The 18,496-nt window shown below is 38.0% G+C and overlaps 6 protein-coding genes across 6 annotated transcripts in view; all 6 read left to right on the plus strand.

Annotated features, from left to right (window-relative positions):
• The window catches only part of LOC119553564 (synaptotagmin-5), a 60,617-nt gene that overhangs the window by 17,568 nt on the left and 24,553 nt on the right, over window positions 1-18,496 (plus strand). The window contains exon 2 of the mRNA XM_037864011.1: window positions 2,843-3,037. Coding sequence (XP_037719939.1) covers window positions 2,864-3,037 — 174 coding nt within the window. The 5' untranslated portion in view covers window positions 2,843-2,863. The remainder of the gene's footprint in view (window positions 1-2,842; window positions 3,038-18,496) is intronic.
• On the plus strand, window positions 639-1,193 carry LOC119553570. The gene has a single exon (XM_037864018.1). It carries the CDS (start codon window positions 897-899, stop codon window positions 1,185-1,187), a length of 291 nt encoding a protein of 96 aa, XP_037719946.1. The 5' UTR covers window positions 639-896; the 3' UTR covers window positions 1,188-1,193.
• On the plus strand, window positions 1,402-1,906 carry LOC119553575. Its single transcript, XM_037864022.1, has one exon. It carries the CDS (start codon window positions 1,405-1,407, stop codon window positions 1,903-1,905), a length of 501 nt encoding a protein of 166 aa, XP_037719950.1. The 5' UTR covers window positions 1,402-1,404; the 3' UTR covers window position 1,906.
• LOC119553573 lies at window positions 2,136-2,400 on the plus strand. Its single transcript, XM_037864020.1, has one exon. It carries the CDS (start codon window positions 2,149-2,151, stop codon window positions 2,398-2,400), a length of 252 nt encoding a protein of 83 aa, XP_037719948.1. The 5' UTR covers window positions 2,136-2,148.
• On the plus strand, window positions 7,992-8,957 carry LOC119553565 (homeobox protein Hox-B4). Its single transcript, XM_037864013.1, has one exon. The coding sequence runs from the start codon at window positions 8,007-8,009 to the stop codon at window positions 8,955-8,957; it is 951 nt and encodes a 316-aa protein (XP_037719941.1). The 5' UTR covers window positions 7,992-8,006.
• LOC119553566 (26S proteasome non-ATPase regulatory subunit 8) lies at window positions 9,450-10,422 on the plus strand. The gene has a single exon (XM_037864014.1). The coding sequence runs from the start codon at window positions 9,539-9,541 to the stop codon at window positions 10,325-10,327; it is 789 nt and encodes a 262-aa protein (XP_037719942.1). The 5' UTR covers window positions 9,450-9,538; the 3' UTR covers window positions 10,328-10,422.

An 18,496-nucleotide genomic window follows, 5' to 3' on the forward strand; every position in this document is an offset into this window, starting at 1 on the left:
TTCTATTAAAAGAAACGCCCTAAAGTATGTGGCACATTTTGAAACTCCAACTCCGAGGGGCTTGTCTAGTGTTTTTTTTTTCTTAATATTTTTTCATGGTTTTATTAATAGCAAATTAATAGTATTTGAAATAAAATTAGTATATTATTTTATATTTTTTTTTACTAACTTTTATGGCAGTTTTTGTAGTATTATCTATGAAAAGCGGCTAGGAATAAGCAAGCTGCTCATTATATATTTCATCTGCACCTATATATATATAACATTTTACTGCCCGCTTAGTTACATCGTCAGTTGACGGAAGTGTTTACAGATTAAACTGCAGTGTTTATTCCGGAATAAAAGATTGCACAGCTTGGCAGGTAAAACTGCTCTGAACAAGTGTATGATGCCTTGTTTTTTATATAAAAAGATAATTTAATAGCTGATCAATGTAGTTACTACACAGTTTCAAGAGGATTAAGATGCGCGTTTCGGTAATTTTTGGCCTGTTGGCTTTTCTGGCCATTTCGGTTGCGACAGCATTTCCATCATCAAACAGTAGTAGTGATCAATCAACAATTCGTCCATTCCGATGGCCGAAATGGGGGGGAATCGGTCCTGTAATTTTGAATACACCACGCACTTCCTTGGAATGACCTGTTTAAATCCTACGGAAAGACAAATCGCTGCGAACCACAAATAAAGCTTAATAATAGTCTAAAAAAAAGTCTCAAATATACTTGACTGTAAAACTTTCCACTGAGACAATTGTTCAAATACTAAGAGCGTAAATAAAGATTTCTGGTTAAATCAACGAATCGGCCAAAATTAGCGATACTTTTCCTATAAAAAGCTGTATGCTGTGTGTGATTGGAAAGTAGTTTTCGCAATAACTTCTAAGACTCAAGTTCAAAATGCGTTCGCTGATTGTCTTCGCTCTGTTGGCCTTCTTGGCTGTTGCCTTTGTGGCTGCCCGTCCTGCTGAGGATGAGGAATCCTCCTCTTTGGCTGTGGTGGAAATTCCTGCTTTGGATTCGACCAACAATGGCGAGGAAACTTCCGAAGCTTCTGCCGTTGAGGATGAGTCTACCACTGGTGCTTCGGTCGAAAAGCACATTCGTCCCTTCTGGCCCAGGTTCGGAGGTCACGGTCCAGTTGTGATCAGGCGTCATCCTGGTTTTGAAACCATCCTACCAGTTCTATAAACTTGTTTCCAGAAGACTCCAATAATCTTCTTTTTTCCTAAATAAAGAATTTTAAATCTTTAAACTTAAACAACACTTTTTAAAAGCTTCCTATCATCCATATCTAGTCGTCGCTACCTTTTTTTAAGTAAATAAAAGTGAATTTCGAAATTAAAAAACTTTTAAAACAGTTGTTTCCAATGCCGCAGCATTCAGTATTGTTCGAAACGTTGAAGAAATGCGTGCCCTGTGTGTTCTAAGTCTGATCGCTTGTTTGGGTATAGCATTGATCTCTACAAAGCCTTTAAATGAAAATGGCAACCCAAAGGAATCGAAGTCAAATAAAACGGAAATAGATAAAATTATCAAGAACTTGCAGTTACTTGAAAAACTAGCCAACGAAACATTGTATTTACCAAATCCAACTAGTCAGGATCCAACTGGGGAGGAAGCCAAAGAACCAACTGAAGATGATGCAGAAGATCCAACTGGGGAGGAAACTGAAGAACCAACTGGGGAGGAGGAGAAAGAACCAACTATTATAGAAGGAGAAGATGGAGAGTTCTATATTGTAGAGGAAGAAAAAGAAGATAATGATTTTGCAACTCTCGATAAACCGACTGAAGCTCTACCTGGAAATTTTCTGAAATACCCTGCACAAGAACCCGATTTTAAGCCCTATCCAAGGTTTGCCATCCTCAGAAATAGTTATGTGCATCACATGAACTTAGATTTTTAGTGTTCCCCCCGATTTCATCACAAAATAAATAATATTAACGTGTTTTTAAGCACAATGCCAGTTTTTTTTCCTAGATGGGAAATTCCAAAGGCAATAAGGTTTACACAGCTGAAACGTCTATAACAAAAGGCCAAAGAGTTTGAATTGGGCTGCTTGAGTACGAGTTTGTATTCCTATAGCTATATCTATAGGCAGTGTGCTCCAAACCACGCATTAAGATAGTTTTGTTTTTGAGCTTATAAAATGCGTCTCTTCTTTGGATTGTTGTCAATTTTTGGTCTTACCTTGATGTTTGCGTTAATCATCAGTGCTGAATCATCTGGAAAGTCCCGGAATCGAGAAGATCGTTTTGATCTGGAGAACGAAAGCATTGAGAGTAAAGAGAGCGACGATCTTATAGCGTCATGTGAAAGTGCAGAGAGTGCGGAAAAATATAGCTGCCGGCAGAGGAAAACGGAATACCCAAAGCGAAAAACTTTCTATTTTGCGCTTTAAGAATGATGTTCGAGGTCATTGTGATCAAATAAATAAAACTGTACTTTAAACAATAAATAATCATTAAAGACTTTTTAATTTAAACCAAATTTGTTCAGTTTGTTTTTATTTTTGGTGATTTCAGGTTTAAGTTGGTTGGTTATAAAGGAGGTAAAGCTGGGAAATGGTTCCTGGACCTCTGGTGTTATAAAAAATGAAGTAATTGTATATATTTAATAAAGATGCCAGACTTTAGTTTATTCTAAAGAAAACGAGCTTTTACAATTATTATATTAGTTTACAAAAAGCGGAAAGATTTTTAAATCATTTTTTAAAATACTTAAATTACATCATTTTCCGGGAGAATTTTCCTTAATGTATGTGTTTTTTGGGTCCCTTTGACAAAATAAATATAAGCAAATATATTTTTACTTAAATCCTTTTTATAAATATTTATTTCCAGTGAATTGAACTCACCGGCAAGATGGTTATGGTTAGTTCAGCGGTCCTGGGAGCCGCAGCCGGCACCGGACTGGCTCTGATCCTGGCCGTGACAATCGTGATGTACCGCTACTACCTTCTGCGCAAGCGAGGAAAGGAGTGGGACGAACTGGACCGCTGGGAGGAGACCCGCATAATGCGAAAGCTGCAGATGAAGGTAGGTGGCTGACGTTAATGTCATTGCGGCCAAGACGCAGAAGGACACCCCGTGGAGTTGTAGACGCAAAGCTGACACTACCAGGCCTAAATGCAATGGAGCAAGAAGTTTGCGAATCGCGTGGGAAGACAGGCCGATGTAAATGACATAGGTCAGATGGATTAAATGCACTTTATAGGGGTGTTTCTTTTTTTAAATGAGCTGAAATTATTTGCAGGGGATACAAAATGGAAGTAGAATACATTCTACATTGAGTGGCGCCACACCTTTCAGAATATACAGCGGTTATTTTTGGAACTGCAATACTCTACATAGGAACATTTTACATTTGTGTAAGATACTGGGTTTTCTGAATGTATGATGTAAAGGTGACACCAAAATCTCTTAGGTTGGAATTAGGTGGAATTGCTTATATTTGTTCCTAAAATTTGTTTAATTATTGAAAGCAGCTTGTGTTAGCAGAACTAAGAAGGTGGTAAATGCAAATTAACATACTCCGCATTTTTTTTACTCTTAAAATTAAATAAATGCCTTGATTTTATAGACCCTAAGTTTCACCTTAAAACAATTATAAACTAATATTTATTGATTTAGGATTGATGACAAAAATTTCTCATTTTCTTAACACGTTCATGTTAATATAAAAAAAATGTATTAGCTTCAATATACGTTTTTAATTTTTTGTAACAGTTTTTGAAAAAATTTAATATTATTAATTTAATTTATTTTTCATTAATTTTTAAAAATTCTTTGCTAGAGCCAGCAACTTGCTATCAACGGGCTTCTGATTTTTTGTTAAAATTCTCTCTAAAAGTCTCTCCTACGCATCTAATAGATACTATCTATTAATCACAGTCAAGACAACTGCGTCTGGCAGCCATTTTGTTTCCGTGGGAAGTCGAAGGGATCGCTGACAACCACAAAAGACACAAATGTATCTGGTGCTCCTGCGAGCGGCTGCAATCGAATGAATACCACCGCGATGTTTCTAAGGCCGTATCAAAATCTGTTTCATTATGCATTTGATATACCCCTCAGCCCTCAGCCATCCGCCGGATCTCGAGGGTTGTTCCGATTCGGAATCTTACCTTGTTTCCATGGATGCGGATGGTGACCTAACCCAACGCGTGCTGGCGGAAGGGGAGGATCGGTGAAGCGTTTTATGATTGCAAATGCTGTTTTTATTAACTAACTGGCTTTGCTCGTTGACAGCGGGGGTAAGTGGTGGACTTAAGGGTGCTAAGCGTTTCTGGTTTCGTTTTGTTTGCTATTTATTATATAATTTGATTAGACGTTAAGTGTTTAAGTGTTTCTTTTTCGGTTTGTTGGGGTGGCTCTGTCACCGTTCTCCAATTCAGATCTTCGCCGTTTTGATTTACAATGCACACCCAACACAGGCCCTTCGAAATAGCCACAACATTGACCACAATAAATAGGACCTGATTAATAGCATTGTCCAACGGCCTTGACCACAGCTAAAAAAGAAACCTATAAACCTCCATCTAAATGGCGGGCCTTGTCCTTCTTTTTTAAGAGTGAGCAAAAAGGAATTTCGCCTTACCTGCATTTTTTTCCTTTACAAGGATCGCTCTTCTGGGACAAAGAAAAGAAACTAAACTGCAGATCACTGCAAGTGCGGATCGTGTTTGGGTCCTTTGTGTAGTGTCCTTTGTCCAGCCACTGACTTTTCATTCATGAAAATAATACTCGAAAATATAATGAAAAAGTTTCCTTTGTTTTGGTTGGTATTTTTGGACATTTGGCGGTGCGATACTTTGATATTTGTTTTCTATAGTTGAGAAACAGTTAAGAATAACCATCAAAAATATACTTTATTTGACACATAGTTGTCATATAAATTATTCTAATTTAATAATGTAAAATGATAATATTAGAATTTTTTTTTTCTTTATTTTGCACTTTAAGTGAATCTTTAGTAATTTATTTACTTCTATATTAAAACTCCACTATCTACCATAGCTTGGAAACTATATCTCAAGTCTTTGGATGACAAAATTCATACAATCAAATCTCTTAACTAAATAAAATATTTGGATTCAGTGTGGAATGGAATACAAATTAATCGTAACCTATTCCTGGTTCCAAAACATGTTTATTCGCTTTTAATTTCGAACAGCATTTCTCACAGTCCGAGAATAATATCTATGGAAATCCCATCCTATATCGAGTATCCTGAAGCAATTCCTGAGGCCTATTGACTCAGTAACACGCAGAGAAGCCAGACTCAACCTCAAAGCTCATTCGTAAATTATTCAGGGGTAAATAATAATTTATCCGAGAGCACATGCATGAGCCTATATAAAACTGCTTCAGCTATAATGAAGTCATGTTTGTTAAACCAACAAATATACAAAACGAGAGAGTGGATAAACAAACCCTTGGCTAAGTAGCAACAATGGCAACTACAACAATCAGTCAAAATGCAAATGTCACAACCAATTAATGTCAATAAATGATTAACCCAATACCCGGTTATAAGGGTTTTGAATACCCTCCATGGTGGTGGTTTAGTACTTTTTTTTGAAACACCCCTTTAATGGACAAATCCGGTTTGAAGTTTTTACCCGGCTCAGTTAGTTTTGCGTTGTATCCATATCAAAAATGTAAGGGGAAGTAAGCATTTCGATATGCTTTCATTTGTTCAGCGTTTAGGCGACTTTTGTTCACAATTAAATTGAAATTGTTCGCTTGAATGAAGCCGATGCTATCTTCTGTTATCTTCAAAATTTCCATAATTCCCAATCCGTAACATTTGTTTTCTATATAAGCCAAAGACAAAGTCCAAGTCAATAGCACGATCCAATGGAAAAAAGGAAACCCGACTCAATCGAGCGTAACATAATCGCAGACAAAAAACGGAAGTGGTCAATGGAGAAAATCTCAAGTGGCCCAAAACAATTGGTAAAAGGCGGTCAAAAGGACCTCTCGCACGAGACCAACGCACCGCCCAAATGGATAAAATTCTAGCAAAAATATTAACACAACAGCAGATGCTCCCGATTTCGATATTGACCAGGGGTCCTGCTCCTTTTATATTTATTCCCTTCTTTATTTTTGCACTGCCCGCCAATTAAGCAGAAGCCAAAAACCTTAAAAAGTGGGCGAACATTCGGATCGCCTACGAAGAAGTCGGGTTCACAATCCACAATTAACGTCAGCAATTGTGATCGGTTTTATAGCCACTTAACATACGATCACCAGGACTACGACGACAATGCCGCACCTCGTCACAAAGGCCATGAAAAGGACAATTATAGGTAAATCCTTAAAGTCAGTTAACAAATGATAAAACTGCCGCCATAATTCTGTGTAATGTAGCCCAAAAACAACATTCGGCGACGTTCTGTCTGGCTTAGATGTCCTGACCTGGCCCAAACAACACACACAAACAAAGGCGCAACGTGCGTCGTGTCTGGGATTTGTCAAAGGACCAAAGGACTGCAACCATGAATGGGATCGTCCTGAATGGATGATCCTCGATGCATTGTTCCCCGTAGTTGCACAAGCCGAAGAATGCATCAATAAAATTACGTGAAGGCGAAGACTCAAAGGAGAGATATTCTTTAATGCGCTGGAGGGTCCATGCGGCAATCGGGAGTTATGGAAGTAGGGGTACGATCCGAGATTTCGGCAGCGACCACTTGGGCCATAAGTTGCCATGAAATTGGCATTAAACGGCTGGAGGGCTTGCATTTTTCAATGGTTGTAAAATTAATCGATTCGATTGTGGAGGGTCACTGAAGAGTTTTTCTTTTTATGCAATAAATTAACAGCAATAAATGCCTTAAATGACATTGCGTCTTTAGAAGATGATTCCTTGAATGCATTACACGTATAAAGATCATTGCTGCAAACTTTAAAATGAATCAAGGGATTATAATATGTCTGATAATTATGATAATTTAAATTCAGTTGTTAAACAAATTAATAAAACATTTTTAAATCCCTGAAAGCATTACACCATATAGCCAAATCCTATTTCATTCATCAGTTCGTTCAAAGTAAAACATTTGGTAAAAATATAAAATCCATTGGAAAATAAAAAATATATATATTTGGCTTAATATTTAAACAATAATCATTTTTTCAATTTTTTTTCAAAATGGGTTCAGGAATCAAAAAATAAGATCTGGTTTATTCTGTTAAATATTCTGTGTTTACTAATAATGTCGCCAAATGTTATGCAAGAATAGTAAAGACTTGAAAAATGTTTAAAAGCTATAATGAAGATAAATTTGAATGTGTTTTAAATAATATTTATCATGTATATGTATATCTCTCTTCCGTATAATTAGAAATTAGCTATCAAACTTTCCTAACATTTTGAGATCTTTGTTTCAATTCCTAGAGAGATATATTTATTAACGAACTTACAAAACTATTAAGGCTAGTCAGTTTTATAGCTATCATATATTTAAACTTATTAATTTAATTGCTTTTTTAATTTTAAATTAAATTTATACCAAAGGGCACAGACTAATTTGATCTAGCTTAGGCTGAACAAATTCGGTTTCGTTTAAAAAGCTTTTACGCACTCTCTTCAACTTTCAATTAAACTCGAGTGATAATACGAAATAGAAAGGAGGATTCGTTCCGCCAGGACACAGACACAGATGCAAGACACTCATACAGGCAGCGTGCCAGAGGGTTCGCCATTGTCCTTTCACACAGATACAGTGAAGTCTCATCGCTTACCTGCCATTTGTGCCATTGTGAGTGATCGAACAAGGGCGGAGCGTAAATGGCAACAGTTGCCGCTAAATGGTGACTAAATGGCCGAACAACCCTCGAATTGGCCCTCAGGGGTGGGTAAGTGCAATACCAACCCCCGGAACAGGGTCTCCAGGTATATAAGACCCGGGTGAGGGCCCAGCAGCCAGACAGTCTCGCACAGCCAGCGATCGTGTTCAGTCAGCTCATCTCGAAGTCGAAAACTTAAAAACCGAAAATGTCACGTTCTTTTCTGATGGATTCCCTGCTCAGCGATAGGCCCAACTTGAGCCAGAAGAAGGAGAAACTGGGATCGCCAGGAGGAAGTGCCTCATCCGCGGCAGCAGTGGCCGCGGCTGCCATGTTGCCATCGATACCCATGTTGCCCTATCCAGCCAGCTATGTGGGCAGCTATCTCTTCTCCCTGGGAATCCAGCAACAGCAGCAGCAGCAGCAACAACAGGCAGCTGCAGCAGCAGCAGCAGCCGCAGCAGCTGCACTGCAGCAACATCCACATGTCAGCTCCAATCCGGGTTCCCTATATCATCCATATGCCCAGTTGTTCGCCACCAAAAGGAAATCCAGCGGTTTCGCAAACTACGAAGGATGCTATCCTTCGCCACCGCTCTCAGCCAATCCCAACTCCCAGCAATTGCCTTTGCATAATATCTATGGATCCCCAGTTGTGGGAGGATTACCTCTACCCGAACCTGGTAGCTTCTGCACTTCGCCATCCGCTTCTTCATCGGCCTCGCTGGATTTCACCAACAACTTCGATGAACCCCAGGGAAAGCGATTCAAGCACGAGTCCTCCTGCTCGCCCAACAGCTCACCTTTAAAGGTCCCCGCTTCGGGAGTTCCTGCGGAAATCACTCCACTGATCAACGATTATGCCGACTCCAGCAAAAGGATTCGCACTGCCTTTACCAGCACTCAATTGTTGGAACTCGAGCGGGAATTCTCACATAATGCCTATCTATCCCGCCTTCGTCGCATCGAAATCGCCAATAGATTGCGTCTCTCCGAGAAGCAGGTGAAGATCTGGTTCCAGAATCGACGTGTCAAGCAGAAGAAGGGCGGTTCCGAAAGTCCCACATTCAATCTGTCCACCAACTCCAATGGAAGTCCCCAGGGTTCTCCAGTATCTCCGACCCAAGTCAAGGTTCACGAGCTGAAAGTGGAAGCGTAAAACCAAACTACGAACAAATTAAAAAATTGTACAGTAAATCTAGGTCTGTTGTTAGCCTAAGTATGTTTTAAGTAAATAAAATTTATTCAAAATTAAAAATTCTGTTGTTTATAATATATTATAAATTGTTAAATCAAGATGAGAGGGAATAAGAGAAATTGGAAGACTTCGATTTCGAATCTATATTTTTTGATCAGAAGCACTATGGTTAAGAATTTAAGGAACTTAAAATTGCGGTTTAAAAATAATAGAACCTAAAGATAATAGTCTCTTTGTTTTTAATTTTGCGGTCAAGGGTATCAGTTTTAAAATGATATTTTTAAGAATACTACATTATTTATTAAATACATTTTTGATGAAAATTGTTACTTTAACACAAATGAAAATATTTTTTGAGTTTCTAATAATCCAACCGAATGCAGAATATCGTGGCAACCCTATCTATAATTTTATTAACACTACGAAAGCAACTTTTAGTACAAGCAGGCCATGATATTTCTTTCCCAAATGGTTCTGTCATTTTAATCGAACAAAATTTGACTTCTCGAAAATTTAGTCGTCGCCGAGCCTTTGCTGTGATCATGTCGAATTTGTACACCGAGTTGAAGAACGAGTGGAGCAAACATGCCCCCAACTTGGCCCATTGCTCCCATCTTCTAGATGGTTTCAAACTGGAGCTGGTGAGGTCCAACTTTGGAACAATCCAAGTCCAATCGAGTTCGAAGCAGAAGGACCAACTAATCAAATCCCGAGAAATGCTGGAGATTGCGGTGGAACACAGCATTACAATCAGGGACTATGCCGCCTTCGAGAGATACATGGCCCAGTTGAATACTTACTACTACGATTACGATAAGTATTTGGAGTCTTCCAAGCACATGCACAAGTTCATGGGTCTGAATTTGCTCTACATGCTGGCCACCAATCGCATTGCTGACTTTCACATCGAACTTGAGCGTTTACCGTCGGCTTTGCTGCTCCACGATAACTTCATAAATCCCGTTTTGGCCCTGGAGAACTACTACATGGAGGGTAGATACAACAAGATACTGCAAGCCAAGAAATCCATGCCCTCAGAGATCTATTCGAATTTCATGGACATGCTGGTGAATACGGCTCGCGAGGAGATTGCTTCCTGTATGGAGAAGTCCTACCTCAAGATGGCACCCAAACAGGCTGCCCAGCGTTTGGGACTTCGTCCTGGTTCCAAGGAGCTTTTGGATCTGGCCAAAACTCGTCAATGGCATCTCGATGAGGAGGGGAACTACGACTACGCCGGACTTCATTCCAGACCATCGGAGAAGGTTCCTGCCAAGGACATTGCCACTCATAATCTCACCTATGCCCAGGAGCTGGAGAAAATTGTTTAAAAATTTTCATTAGTTCGATTCTCATTCTTAATCCTGTCAACCATAAAATAATGTCCAGAAATTATACATTCGACTGAAACTCGGTAAATACCGAACCGGAAATTTGTCAGATTTAATTTTTCACACATCTCAACGGCTCGTTGTTTTTTTTTTGCATAAAATGTGCAAAAATTGAGTTGCTCGAAGGGCTGATAAGTCGACAGGCCTGACAAATTATGGGATAGAAAATGTTTCTGGCGAAATCTCGTTTGCAAATCTGTCATAGGATGATTGTTAGAGGAGCTTAGTGAGTGGCAGTCGTTATAGGATGGTTGTTAGCAGAAAGATATACGATTCATAAGAAGGTAGTTAGTATTAAAAGGTTGGATCTTCAACGGGATTTTTTGGTTCCGACCGCAGAAAATCTGACTTAGTTTCAGACTTAAATATAATATATAAAAATGTTAAATATATTTTTAAAAGATTTTTGCAAGATCCGTTAACTAATTCGTTCTGCAAGACTATAAAAAATGTCCCTGGGCGAAATGTGTGGTCTGCCACCTAAATGCAACCGCAAATGATGACAGCGATTAATTTTTGCCGAATCATTGAAAATTCGAATTAATCAAGGACTCATTTTGCCAGGGAGTGGGAAGAGTTTTTAAGCATTTCCCACGACACTTCAAATTGCACAAATTGATGATGCCAACTCGAGTGATCCTTATCATCTTAGAGATATGGCAGCGATTTGTCCAAAATCGAGAATTGGCTATAGTTGACAAACCCAAAACGAATCAAGCGCAACAAAACCTGCCCGAGCCGACTCATTCAGCATTCATTGAACGGCGGACAATTCCTCAATGGGTCCTCTAACTTGGAACCGAAACGAGGACTAACTCATCCTTTTGTCCGATCCCAAGGGGTGCGGTGCTAATAAACGCAATTGCACCTACGCCCCTCTGGGCCTTCGGTCCGAAAATGGAAATCGGAATGCCGATGGGCAAAATAGCCCAGTCGGCGGTTTTAAACGGAATTTCTGTATTCCATTCTCTTTGCTATTCCCGAAAATTTTGGACTCACTCTACCTGATCGCAGGCCCCGATCGTTATCAACTGGAGTTCTCGGTGTCTTTGCTCAAGTGTTCCACTTGAGTTGAAGAGCTCGGCTCTTGAGTCTCAAGTGCTGGATCAGCAGGTAAGACTCCTTGACTCCTTTCAGGATATCCTATTTTTCGCAAATTCATTCAAGGAGCGTAGCGAAAATTGTTGTGCCAAAATGTGTTGCGTGGGTTCCACGATCGTTATCGGATGGACTTGATTTGATTTTCAGAAAATCACAGATGGTATTTAAAACTAGTCAAGTGGATGTCAGTACCGTACTTGGGAAATTGCATGGGAACTAATTTAATTGGGCTATAACGTTACCCAAAAACCGATATAACAAACAAACAAAAGGAATTGCGATATTTCAAAATATATTATATTCGAAACAGCAATAATTCTTTTTCACTTTGTATATAAAGAAAATTAATTATTAAGTGCGTCGCCCTAATCATAAATCAAATTTTAAATATTTTTAAAGAATTTAAATTATTATTAAGGTTTGAAAGTGCTTTAACCTGCCAAAAACAATGTTTTATAAATCGATTTAAACTATCTTGTTTAAATATTATTTCTAAAACTCCATGCATTTAAATTAAAAATAGTAGTAATGAATGCATATTGAATTTCGAAGGCTGCAACTGTTTGGGAGTCACTTTTTTTAGATATAACATTTGTATTTTATTCACTAAATATTTTCTCTATCTCACTAAACGGTGGCTAAAGCCTTCTAAAATGTTTTCTAAGCATAGGTATATATCCCAAATTGTTTCCGTAAACCAATTTGCATACACCTCTTCTCTGAAGGTTCTACTTTTCGAGTTCCCTTAGCCAGATGTCTTGCCAACTTTCGAATATCCCGCTGATTCTAAAATTCCTCACTGTGTCGATCTCCCGCCTGGCAGACACTTCATGAATGAATACAGCCTCAAGTGCAGAACCTCTTCAGTTTAAAGTGGAATCCTTAGTTTTTGAATCGCTCTCATGAATGAATGCGCTGCACTGCCTGCAACAAGGTTGGGAAATTCCCCTAGGTTCGTTGGGCCTGTTAAAAGATCATTAGGCAAACGCTTCTGGCTAGAACAAATGAAATTCCGTTGAAAATTGCCCGCCTACCTGAAAGGAGATGGCATTTGTCAGGTGTTCAACTTGGGATTCTTGTCTAGACAGTCTGTCGCCAAGGCGTAGAAAGTCTTTAAATTCCCCGCAGTGCAACGGTTGTGGTCTCAAGTGTTTAATTTAAATATTTTTCAATTTCGGCCATGAGGGAATTCTGAAATCCAAATTCCAAACCAGGGAAATCCCAAAAAGCTTCGAAGACTTTCCCTGGCCAACTTTTAGTACTGACCATTAGGAAAGCTTTCAGGATATAAAGTTTTTATTGTTTCAAAACGTCCTCTAAAGCTTTATAAGCTTTTCCAGCTTAATGGGGGACTCCTTTTAACTTAATTTCAAGGGTAAACTTTTGGGGGCCATTGGTTGGCCATGCGGAGGGCAATAAAACAAGTGCAGACTGAGGTAAATCTAAGCTCGAAGTCCAAAATCCTTTAAGCTTATGCAAATAAAAGCGTGCACACAAAATAAATAAATTAACCGTAGTTGCTTGCGTGGGTGTGTTTGTATGTACGTAGTCTGGGGGGTCAAGCAAAGGTAAACATATGGGTCGAAATGAGATTTCACTTTTCCACAAAAACGAGTTTTTATATTTCCTTGTTTTTAATAATTAGTTCCAACGAAACTGCTTCCGGTATCCTTGCTTTGACCTAGATTAAGCACATATTTATGGCAAAATTACCCTTAGAATCGTAGTGGAAAATGTCGATGTTCCTGGGTCACGCAATCGGGGATTTTTCCCCTATGCCGCGATATGTGGAACCAGCTAATTGACCCATTAAAGCGGCCTCTAAACATTGTTGCTCCTTGGAGTGCTTTTTGGGTCAGAGAATGTGTGAAGCCATAAAGTTGTCCGCACTTAAAGCGGTTTTTTCGAGGTTTTTTTTGGCTTGGTCATGTAACTGGGATCATTAAGATTATAATTTAAGATTGCCCAAATACTTTATGACTAAAAGTGTAAGAAAAGGGACACAACAAATCAATTTAAATATAAAAAATAATATCAACATTAAAAGAATACATAAATGTTTATAGCAAACAAGTAGCAGTCTTCAAAACATAAAATACCCGTCATCTCATCCTTGAAAACCTTAACAAAATAATCAATAACACGTGCGAGTACTTGAAAATAAAACAATCTAGTTCGCAGAAATTTTACCTTTTCATGGTACACAAGGTGCGAGCATTTATTCTCGAATTTAATTTAAGTTTCCCAATTGTTTTGGAACTAAGTGTGTACTTTTTCAATTATAACCAAGAATGTCAGGTTTCTATAATTATACCTCCATAAAAGATTCCAATTTGCTAAGCATCCCGCTGCTTTTATCAGGCAACAGTTTTCCTATCGGGTCAGCATTTCACCTCCCCGTAATCGCTGGGCCTCGAAGGATATCTGGAGCCAACACGTCATCGTCCTTGGCCACACTGTGCATTGTACTTAATAAACTTGTTGGTAACCGTAGTGGGCTCATCATCAGCACGTTGACTTGGCCGGGAATCCGACCTGGGATCCCCGATCCGGGGGTCAGGAGCGGAACGATGGAGCAATTTCTGTGGCGCCCCACAGTCGCCGAGTGGCGCCTGTTTAAAATGAGTTTTGTCGCTTCGTTATGCAACTGACGACAACACTAGAAAGGAAAAACGCTGCAAAAACTAAAAATAAATATAAATAAAATATTAAACGAACAAATAGTTATATTATTGAAAATACTGATAACAGTTAAAACTTCCGATTTGAGAATTGTTAAGTATTTAGGTTTTTATTTGTAGATTGAGACATTAAAAAATGATATAATGAAGATCTTGTAATTCATTTAAAATTTATTTTCTATATATTTTTTTAAATATATTAATTATAAAAAATCTAAACTTTATCTATCTAGCTATTTATACAATTAGATCAGAAAAGATCTTCAGTAGAAGTTGAAATCCACAGCTTTGGAAAACATTTTGATTTGATGGAAAAACTCTCCAGTAATTTTAGAAAATTGATGATCAGCTTCTAAAAAGCATAAATTGAGAACATTTAACAGTTTTTTTGGAGAACAACATTTTATTTTATTTCCTTTTTACTTTATCATAAAAACAAATTTCTCTCAGTGACAAAGACACCGAAGCCAGAAGAAAAAGATAAACATACGCAAAGGACTATCTGCTCAGGACGATGTAATTATGATTGTAGCATATGCCAGGAGGCGCCTACACACTGTGAGGACAATGTCCTGTCTCTCGTCCCCCAAGGATCCTGATGGCCAACTGAATTTACATATGGAGAGTAATCCAGAGAAACACATTTAATATATGTGGATCTGTTTATGTGCTTATAGATTACAAGTAAAACTGAATTTATTGCCAGCATACGCATTGAGTGGCACGTGTCCGGATTTCAATTATATAAAAAGCTTAAAACACACGCACAATCGTATGGCATATGGCTTACGCAGTGATACCTATATTTATATGCCGTGAAAATGGCAGGGAGTAAACATTAAAGTATTTGAAATTTATATGCCAGAGAAAGCTAGACAAAACTTTCGCCCCAACAAAATCAAAACAAAGGACAAAAGTTCAAAAACCCGCAATAAAAAAGTGGCCTAAAAGTGAATGAACTTGTGTGGGAAAAATAAAAAATGGGTTGTCTAAGCCTAGCAACCTAAAAAAAAAAACGAGGTGCCAAACCAAAAACGCCTCTCTATGCTGGCTAATCTTTAAGATTAAAGTCAGCATAAGTGGGTATTTTATGTCGAAGGGGATGGGGTGGAGTTTATGGCGAATGAATGCGAAACCCTTGGAGAAAAACATCTGCCGAAATACAACAATAAGCCTAAATTCAGTCAAAAAATACGACAAAAATAACGAAGACGAGAAAACAACAGCCATGGCTTTGTTATTAAAAGAGCCAAAAAAAAGGAGAAAAAGAAGAAAGCAGCCAGAGATGAAATGAAATCAAGTCGAGAACAGCAAACTGGCAGAGCACATAAATAAATATGCCAGCATATCTGCAGGGCAAAGGCGACGAGTACGTTGACAATTTTCCCGAATGCCAGCCCCCCCTATACCACCCAGTTTTCCGCCCATATTACCCACTTTCCACCACCTATCCTCCACGCAAATGGGTTATAGTCGTTGGCACAGGTGGCCTGGCGGGCTTACGAAATGTAAGCAACTTGTTGCTGAAACAGAATCAAAAAAGACGGCCAGGAAAAATGAAGAGCAAAGGAAACGAGAGCCCCAGGAAAAATGGGAAAAGCGGGGAAAGTGAGAAGCGCAGAGGAAAAACAGATAGGGGCCAATGTGCAGTGAGCAACAAGCTAAGCCCCCTGTCGATGGTTTGGGACAAAACTTTTTTCATGAGCACTTTGGCTGTAAAAGGGGTCTGAATAATTTAAAAATGGGAAACTTGCACTGCACTTAGAGAAAAATTGTGCAAGGGAATATGAAACGTTTAAGGAAATTCGCTTGTTTTTTGTCTACTAATGCACTAACAAGTTTGTCGTAGGTACATCTATAATAGCATAATACTTTAATTTATCATTATAGTATAACACATTTATTTAATATAACATTAATATATACAGTTTCCCAGAAAGTTCATAAAAATCAGGTCGCCTAAAAGTTCATCTTGTCGTTTACTTACAAACAGTAGAGCCACAATTATGTATAATTTGCATATTTCCGCATGAAGGCCTTACAAAAAATTTTAATGTAATTAGTTGGATTTTTAAAATCCTCATCGAACAAAAAACTGACGTTGGTATCGCATTGTATTCTTCAATCAAAGAAGCATCTTAGTGCAACTCATATTTTCAGTAAAAATATAAAACTCTGATCGATTGAAAGTCATTGGTTTGTTGACCTACAAACAGCTAGTAATGGCTGTATTAATTTACTGGAGATCTTTTTACCTGTTAATAATTTGTTTTTGGCTGAAACCTTAATTTGATGCTTATTAATCAAACGACTTAATAATTTATTTCAACAACAAAATTTATTAAACATAAAATTCTTAAAAGTTGGCATATTATATTATGAAATATAAAATATAATTATCGCAAACTTACGCTAAATTTAGTTAAAACCACTCCCAGAAGAGCAAAAATGACTAAATGAAACCGCATATTCGGAAAATCTGACAATAATTTGGAAACCAATATACGACTGAATGCGGTTCCACTAATTGTCATAATTAAAATGATTATTTCAATCCTTTTACAATTTTTCACATTACTACGTTGTAAATTTAATGCATAATTTAACATTTCCGATTTGTAGTGATTATATACTCATTATAGTCATCATTCACAGCCATAAGTAAATGCTGCGTATTAATAATATGTTGACTTTTCATTTTAAATTTTATATGGTGTTTGCTTAAATATCTTAATACTCGAGTCAATTGTAAAATTGTGTAAAAATGGCTTATCATTTTCATTTGAATAATTATTCTATAATAATAGCTTATTAAACAACAAAAGTTATCGACCCCCTTTTCAGATACTTATTTTTAAACATTTTCAAAACATATATTTAAACCAAAGTTGATAACTTTTGTATATACATTTAAGATTGTTTATTTGTAATAATATTAATATTTGGAATTGATTTCTGAAATTGCAAGCAATAGGTTTGTAAAGTTAGTCCGGATAAGCCGTCGCGAGTACAATACGATCAAACCTCAGACAATTTTTTGATATAGCAACTTATAAATACCTTTAAAAGTTTGGCAATCGCATTTATATTTTCGGCCCACCACTCTTCAAAGCAAGCCTCTTTTGCCACGCCCCTGTTTGCCTGTCTGTGTGAATATCCTGCGCTAAGGAGAAGCCTACTATGAGTTGTCTGTACAAGTCTGAGTCCGGTGTCCTTTTCCTTTGTCCGTCCCGCCCTGCTTAACTGGAAGTAGTCTGCCTGAAAAGTTTCCTGTCCACATAAAGTATCCACAGACGCACCGACTTACAAACATAAATATATGCACACATTTAGGTTATGGACAGACACACAGATACGCCATTTGGGGGTGTCCTTACACTATCAAATGCGGTATGTTTGTCTGTTGCAAACACAATGCAAAACTAGAGGGATGACAACGATTTTCAGACCGATGAAGGGAATACCCTTCTAAATACAAAATTATATTGAAATTCAATTTTGACATAGAAATCTTTCGGTAATAACTCGAGGATACCTACTATATTCCAAAAATATTGTCTCTTAAAACATATTCCATTAGGTATTCCAAAAGTAATGCTAATTATGCAATAATTTCAAGAATCTCAAGAAGTCGCGTCGTCAAATACTTGACTAAGAATTGGTATCTATCAGATACACACAATGATAAGATACAATTTGTTATGGGTTCTTTGCTTTAATATAACACTTACTTTAAATTAAAGAAAATATTCCTACAAGTCTATTAAGTTTTTATTGAACAGGTCACAAGAGTATTATTTCTCGACAGGTGTACTTGAGTTCTCTTCGCCAGAAAGTAGGCAATGATTTTTTCGAACTGAGTACCAAGGACCATTATAAATGGGTATTACCCTAGGGAAGGGTATGAAAAACCTTAGGGAAAGAAGCAGCACGATGCCATTGCCATGGGTAAACTTACTTTGCAGCTTGCTCAATGTCAGCCGTTGTTGGTCTTGCTCTCGCCGTAGCTTCGTGTTTTTGTGTTCCTTTTTTCAGGGGCAAAGATGACAACAGGTAAATAAGGTGGTTGGTTGAAAGAGGGGAGGGAAGGGCAGGGAGAGGTTACTGTGCAATGGCAGAGGGAAAAACAAAAAATGTTGCTGGCGCACTTGTGTGCGTCAATTAAGGTCGCTTATGGGTAACTCGAGCCGCAGTTATGGGCGGTCATTAAGAGGAAAAAACGCCGAAAAGTATTCAACAAATTGAATTACTGGCACACACACACACCCGCACACTCGCACCCACACCGATGTGGGTGCAGATATATACATTTCTTATCTCTGGCTCT

Source organism: Drosophila subpulchrella, chromosome 3L (genome assembly GCF_014743375.2).
Source record: "Drosophila subpulchrella strain 33 F10 #4 breed RU33 chromosome 3L, RU_Dsub_v1.1 Primary Assembly, whole genome shotgun sequence".
NCBI classification, from domain to species: domain Eukaryota; kingdom Metazoa; phylum Arthropoda; class Insecta; order Diptera; family Drosophilidae; genus Drosophila; species Drosophila subpulchrella.